We start from the raw sequence: 7,686 nt of genomic DNA on the forward strand, positions 1-7,686 counted from the left end.
TCTTTAGTTTTATAGTTATTAGGAAGATTTCATCGGCTCGCTCGCATGTTTCAACGACGTCAGGTTGCTCGGGTCGCTGCTTTGGCTAAGCTAGCAGCTCACTTGTTTCCTGCGTTTGTGTTATTAAACCGTTACTTTATGTAAATGTAATGATATCATCTTGTTAGAAACACGTATATCTGGGAGCCAACCCAGTCGCCAAAAGCAAACGTTGACACTACGTTTTCGTGAACACTGGATTACGACGTCGCATTTCAATATAAAATAGCGTGACACACACACACACACACACACACACACACACACACACACACACACACACACACACACACACACACACACACACACACACACACACACACACACACACACAATGCATTTCGCTGCTAAAACAAGAACAAAAAAATATTCCCTCAAATTATTATAACTTTCAAAACATCGGCCAAAATGGAATGTCTTTTTTATTTGGGATGCTTCTAGGACATTTTGGGTGGATTTTGTACGGTATGTGGGCAGGACGTTCTTTGCAGGACCTGGCCACCCTGCGCTGTTGCCCGAGGTGCTGAAATGCTCCGGAACAGATCTGGATCCACCATGGCCAAAAGACTTGTATGCCCATCCCCCCCCCCCCCCCCCCCCCCCCCCCCCCCGTGAAACTTATTTTTGTTTATGGATACATTTTACATTTATGCATACCGATATCCATTTGTGTGTGTGCATTGAAATGTATTTGTGAGAAGGGAGTAATTTATATATAAATCACAAAATACAGTTGTGAATCCTTCTCTGTGCATTCCTTATTAATGAGACTGTTCTGACCCCATATTTTTCTAGTTTCAGTTGTGTTTTCCTCGTCCAGCGGTGGTTTCTTGGAAACCACGTGTGTTAACTATTATCTCGAGGCCCCTCCTACCTACTGCCTGCTCTTAAAGGAGCTTTCCTGTCACATTCACATTCTGTCTTTTAGAGACGCTTGTATCGAATCAACTTTCAAAGCATCAACATAAACAAAGCAACAAAATGTGAGGACTGCCCTCGAAGTGAATATATGATTGAAAACATCTATAGCAATGATACCCTAACCCTAACTCTGATGTTGATTCTCAGGGGTTCCAAGAACAGCAGCTGCCCTCCAACTGTAGTTCCATCAACTTCATCAAGAGGACCCGACCTAAAGTGAGTAGTGGTTGAAATACGTCCAACAGCTGTCTGAGTCTCTTGTGGAGGAGCACTGGGTCTTCTCCAGTCCTGGACACTGGTTGATCACAGATATTTACTAATTGTGGTTTGAGTCCAATTTAATATTCAAAAATTGCAGGTTGTATTAGTAAGCTTAGAAGCAAGGAATTGAGGACACTGTCAATGTAGTCCAATGGATGGATATGTGAAACAATTTAACGGACTGAATAGCAGAATGGCTAGATGAAAACATTTCTATTTTCTTCTCATTTGTATATATATTTATTTATGCAAATTTACATCCGCTTGTGTTCACCTATACATTTATTTTTGCAAATTAAATGTATAACTTTGCATTTATTTATACCCTTATTCCCTGTACTAATATTGTAAAAAGGAAAAAGACACAAAAACAACCACAATGGTTGTGTTGTGACATTTATTTCTATAATAAATACAACCAATGTCATATCTCAGTAAATAACCAATAGTAAAACAGAGCGGAACATGACTGTGTTTCCCTTTCTGTGTAGTTGAGTGTTTCTCCCTGACCTCCCAGGCAAAATAATAATAACTTAATAATAACTTAATTTTTCTGAATATTTTGAATAATATGAATAATTCTTATTCTTATAGGAATGCCAAGGAATCCAAAGTGGCAGAAGATATTAAAAAGGCCATTGAAAACAACAACTTTTCGTTGGCTGCATCAATATCACAAAAGTATTTGGAAGACACAAATAATATTCCACTGAACATTGCTGTCACAGGACAGAGTGGAGTTGGAAAGTCCACATTTCTTAATGCCTTCAGGGGGATAGACAACACAGATGAGCGAGCGGCGCCTACTGGTGAGGTGGAAACGACCATGAAGCCTAAGGCTTACCCACATCCAACATACCCAAATGTTGCATTATGGGATCTCCCGGGAATCGGAACCCCCAGATACCCAGCTGATCAGTACATGAAGCTCGTTGAGTTTGAAAAGTTTGATTTTTTTATCCTCGTATCAGAAATTCGCTTCAATGAGAATGATGCCAAGCTGGCTAAAGAGATCAAGAAAATGGGCAAGAAGTTATACTTTGTCCGCTCTAAGATTGACAACAGTCTACGTGTTGCGCCAAGGAGTCAGAAGGAGTACGATGAAGAAAAGACACTTCAGGAAATCAGGGAATACTGCATTCGAGGTTGGCTTTTCTGAGTTATTATAGTGACTGTGAATGTGAATTATTTCCACATTTTTCAAAGGAGCACTTCTCAATGTTTCAGTTAATCTATATATTTATGTTACTTGAATTAGATCAATTATATGTATATGACCACGCAATGCTGAGTCTCAGTACAGTCGATACATTGAAGTTTAAACATGTATTCCCACACAAATTTATGACCACATTAAGTTCAACATCTATTCCTTTTCCTACAGGACTTGAAGGACAAGGTGTGGCGTCTCCTCAGGTCTTCCTGGTGTCTAGCTTTGATCTCCATTTGTACGAGTTCCGCGCCCTCCAGGACACCATGGAGAGGGAGCTTCCTTCACACAAGAGAGATGTCCTGATATTAGCCCTTCCCAACATCTGCAAAAGCACCATTAACAAGAAGAAAGAGGTATTCCGTTCACAAATATGGCACTATGCTTTACTGTCTGCAACTGTCGCAGCTGTACCTATCCCAGGGATTTCCATTGTGTTTGATGTAGGCATTCTGGTCAAGGTTCTTCAAGACTATTTGTTTGGGTTTGGTCTTGATAAAATGTCGTTGGAGAAATGTTCCAGTGCTACAAATACACCTTTAGATGAATTAAGGGCAATGTTGAATTGTATTTGTTGTGGAAAGGATGTAACAAAAGAGTTAGTTCTTTTAATGCTGAAATCTGCTACAGTTGCTCTGATTGGTTTGGGAGCAGAGGAAGGTTCCAGATTTATTCCTTTTATTGGAATCCCAATAGCGGCTGCACTTTCTTTCACTACAATTTACATGTTTTTGAGTTCTAATCTTAACGAGCTATCTGTTGACGCAGAAAATATTGTGACGAAGGCATTGGCCATTAAGTAATGTCAGGTCATGCTCTAGCGTTTAGCAATGATGAACAATGAACGCTTCAATTAAAACAAACCTTTTAAAACGCAATAAGAGAAAACTCAATTCAATAGTCATTAGTAGAAAGTGTTTTTATTCATTCCTCACGTGTTTAGTTAAATTACTGGTGAACCATGACATTGGGAAAATGATTGGTTATAATGGTTTTAATGAGCATGATATGTCCAGGCATGTATTATCCACAGTAGGGCTAACGGGGCCAGTGCCCAGGGGCCCAGGGCCACGACAGGGCCCTGAACCCAAAGGCCAATGGTAATATAATAATTATATATTGATGATTAGATATTTTTACAGTCACTGGAGGAGAAAATTGATACATTTTGTTATATAATAATAGATAACAGCTTTATAACAATTTCTGCTGCTGAAATGGATAACAATGAGGCATAACAAGAGCAAATCTTATTTCTCTTGTCTTTCTATTTCATCTCATTATCAATTACCATGATACATTGAACTTACTTTTTTGTTTGATCTGATGCCGAGTTCAATTGTATTTTCCTTTAGCCAATTAATGGAGCGATTATTTTTGTATTTTTTTATTTCTTACATTTGTATTAAAATGGATTAACCATGACAATATTTTGTGATTATAAGCCTACAACAACAGATTAGATACAATCGCTAGCACTTTGTCATGCTTTTCAAGCACTTTGTCATGCATTTCAACTATTTCCACACAAATTTCCCAACAAACACTGTAAAGACTGGTCTCAGGACGCAACCCATATTTTGCAACAGCAATTTGATCGAACATTGAATCAATTCAGCTTGGTAAAGGGAGTAATATACATATTTCTGCCCACATGATATATACATATTACCGTCCACGCTTCGCGTCGGTGTCCGGTTTGCCCTGCCGGGGCTTTTAGCTTACTGTTTTAGCTTAAAGGCACCCAGTGCAACTTTATGTAAACATTCAATGAAAAATAAACATTCAATTTCTAGTCTTTTTTACACGTAGTAAGTTTCAATAACTCCATACCATTACATATCGACATTCAAGGAGCAAAGATGAGACGTCGTTGTGTGGTGAGAACTGATAGAAAATCGTAAACAACAACAATCGCCGGTGGGGAGAAGCCATTTTTCCATTGACTGGAAGCCTGCTTTATTTATTGTAGGTTACAAAAAATAAAGAAAATGGCGGCATTGTTGTTGTTATCGATTTTCTATCAGTTCTCACCACACAACGACGTCTCATCTGTGCTGCTTGAATGTCGGTATGTAATGGTATGGAGTTATTGAAACTTACTACGTGTAAAAAAGATTAGAAATTGAATGTTTATTTTTAAGCCTCGAAAGTTGCACTGGGTGCCTTTAATAAGGTGACGAGTGGATTTTAACAGTATCTCACTGCTCTGTGCCTCTGTCTACATATGACATAACTGTAATATTTAATATGTAAACTATTTACTTTGTAATCTGAGAGTTCGGAGAAGGACCATAAGTGCATTTAGTTAATTGGGCGAGATGTCCAATTTCTAGGCCCGATGCATAGGGTGTTGTGATTGGTCAGGGCATGTAGGGGAAATTCACACATAATGGAAATATAACCTGAATTCTTTGTCAAACCAATTGTAATTACGTGTTTGCAAGTGATAATAAAGTCTTTATCTTTTAAATCTTTATCTTCCTCTACTGCTCGTATTTTGTTGAAGGGTTTAAATATTTTTAACAGTCACTTGAGAGCGCGTGGATCCGTTATTTTCATTTTTTATTCTAACAGATTCTAGCTTTACAACAATTATAGCCACAAAAAATACATGACTTTGTCTGGCTGACTTCCTCTTTCATCTCATCAATATTCATGATATGTTGAAATTACTTATTGTATATGTTGTGAAAAGAAGTTAAATAGTAATTTCATTTGCCAATTGGAAATGTCATTTTCTTGTTTTATTTTGGAACAGTTGGTTTATGACCAAAAAAAAATAAGCATGAACATTTAAAATTTAATTTAATGAAAAAAAAAAAGTGATTATTAGCCAATTTAAGCTTGGAAACCACTAATCAACATTGGACGAGTAGAAATGGGTCACGTCTTAGAAGTTTCTGCATTCATTTTTTTTCGCATAGCACCACAAGATATCAATTATTGAACAAGATATCATTGCATCATTTCCTTTTCTTTTTTTCTGCAATGATATTTTTGGGGTATTTTACTACGCAATGTGTCCGGTCAGATTAAAGAGAATGACAGAAATAAGATGTAAGTACTGCAATGATTAAGGATATCCATTAGCTGTAGTGATATCTTAGCATAAAATATAACAGTTCATTCACTCTCTTTGAGTGATTTTATGTCAGGTTATGTGCGGTTACAATTTACTGGCCTGGAGAAAGGATGCCAATTGAAACAAATATTTAATCAATTTTTTTCCCCACGCCATGTTTCAGCTGTAGCCTACCTAAAGCAAACTCACAGTCACAAGATGAACAAAACATTTATATTACGGGTTACGGTCCAGAGTTTATATAATTCTAAATATACTTTGTTGAAGGGGAGTTTAAAGCGGCATTTAGGCCTATTTGTCAAGATCATCTTGATAGACAAAATATATTCATGAAAGGAACAAAAAAACACAAAAACACATAGGCCTATTCCGTCCCAAAGAACGGAATAGGCCGTTCTTTGGGCCATCCATGGGTCACCCGAAAATAAAAGTTTTATTGAACTAATGAATCGCTATTCATACCTTCATTACTTTTTTCACCGCGTCCTGCTACACGGCCCAACACCCCCATCTAGTGGCCACTGGACGCCAGTGGTCCTCATTCTCCCGACACACCTATCGGCAATCTGCAATCTGCAATCTCCATTCCCTACTTCAGCCGGGCATCTCCAATCAGCCGGCGGCCGCCAGTTCGTCGTTTACAACTTCCCAGTTCGTATCGGTCCTACCAGCATTTACCAAGAATAGTTCGTTTTCCCTGTTCTCCTCGTAACTCTCTTCCCTAGTTCTCCGTCCGTCACTCTGCCTATGTCGACGAACCCCTGCCTGACTCTGCCTTTCGCCGATACCTCGCCCGATAGTTGCCTGTCGCTGATTCCTTGACTGCCTGCCTGTCGCCGAGTTCTTGCCTGCCTGCCTGACACCGGGATCCCACCGGACGCGTACGCGCCGCGGAACGGCTGCGTCCCCTGCCCTGCGTCCATTCCTACCGGGCGCGTAACGGCAGCGTAGCGCTGCCTTGCGAGCCAGCCGTATTCACGCGAGATCACGAGATCACGCGATAATCCTAAACCTAATGTACTCACCTTCCACTCCCAAAACTATTGCAATTAAATGCCACGCTTTGTCGTTTCTGAAATTTTCCTTATAAAAAGGATGATTTGGTACATAAATGACTTCATGTTGCTGAACTTCGACAATGAGTCTCTCGTCGTCCATGTTGCCGACCCTCTGAGACCCTTTGATTGATTGACTGCTGACCTGGTGCCACCGGTCATGACGTAATAATGTTGATGTGAAGTTACATGAGCCGAGTATTGTTTTATTTTGAAAATTGACCGGATGCTCTATGGCTTGTACTTTTCACTTCCTGCCCGGCTCGACCTGCTCTGTCGAAATTGACGCGGTATAGCAGCGGCTCGCGGCAAAAATAGAATTGGACGGAAAGATAGCGCCGCGGCGCGGCCCGCCGCTCCTGGGACGCTGCTGAAACGTTCCGCGGCGCGCCCGGTGGAAATGGTCTCATTGATTAGAGTGGAAGCGATCAGCAGCGGTGACCGCGGCGCAGCCGTCCCGCGGCGCGTACGCCTCCGGTGGAATCAAGGCTTGACTCCCTGTTACCGGATCGCCTGCCTGACTACCGCCTAGCCCGAGCTTGTCGTTTACCCCTTGTCCCAATAAATCCCTCTTCCTTTCACTCCGTCTCTGCCTCCCTTTGTCCAGGATTTGGGTCCCCTCGACCTGTCCCTTAACAATACTAGAATAAATATTGAAAGCAGGGAGACACACAAACACAACTTGTGATGGTTTGTGAGATTCATTTCTAGAATTAAACTGAATGGAAACAGATAGGCCCATCAGAATTTTCTGAATTATATGAATATTTCATATAATTAAAAATATATTATTCACCTGGTTTTATACCTTGTCAAATCCCCAACATGTACGACATATTTACACGCATATAATTGTTTTGAAAAAGCATGTCATTATACCTGATATGTTAAATACTTACTTTGACAAGCAAAGAACAATTTATTGTGGAAAAAACATGCTTGCAACTTTACCTTGCTTCTCTCTATCACAGCCTTAGGCTACATGGGTGTTTCCTGAATTGATGGTTTACAACAAATGTCTACAGTTGCCTTAATACAGCAGGCTCGATCAACGTACTGGCTCATACCCCACTCTCCCCCAATATGAATTGTTTGTTCATCTTGTGAGTTTACCT

General features: G+C 40.1%; 1 protein-coding gene across 1 annotated transcript; it reads left to right on the plus strand.

The window, feature by feature from the left end:
- The first annotated feature begins 888 nt into the window (after positions 1-888).
- Positions 889-4,262, plus strand: LOC115549182 (interferon-inducible GTPase 5). The gene is made up of 4 exons (XM_030364237.1): positions 889-1,022; positions 1,108-1,176; positions 1,816-2,366; positions 2,606-4,262. Coding segments are annotated over exons 1-4 (1,251 nt in total). The 5' UTR covers positions 889-1,020; the 3' UTR covers positions 3,235-4,262.
- The last annotated feature ends 3,424 nt before the right edge of the window (positions 4,263-7,686 follow it).

This window comes from Gadus morhua, chromosome 8 (assembly GCF_902167405.1).
Source record: "Gadus morhua chromosome 8, gadMor3.0, whole genome shotgun sequence".
Lineage (NCBI taxonomy): Eukaryota > Metazoa > Chordata > Actinopteri > Gadiformes > Gadidae > Gadus > Gadus morhua.

What these genes read in the sequence shown, in the direction of transcription:
- LOC115549182 (XM_030364237.1), top strand. An exon ending in TCAAGAGGACCCGACCTAAA is followed by an intron (nt 1,177 to 1,815) that starts GTGAGTAGTGGT and finishes TTATTCTTATAG; the next exon opens with GAATGCCAAGGAATCCAAAG. An exon ending in CAGGGAATACTGCATTCGAG is followed by an intron (nt 2,367 to 2,605) that starts GTTGGCTTTTCT and finishes CTTTTCCTACAG; the next exon opens with GACTTGAAGGACAAGGTGTG.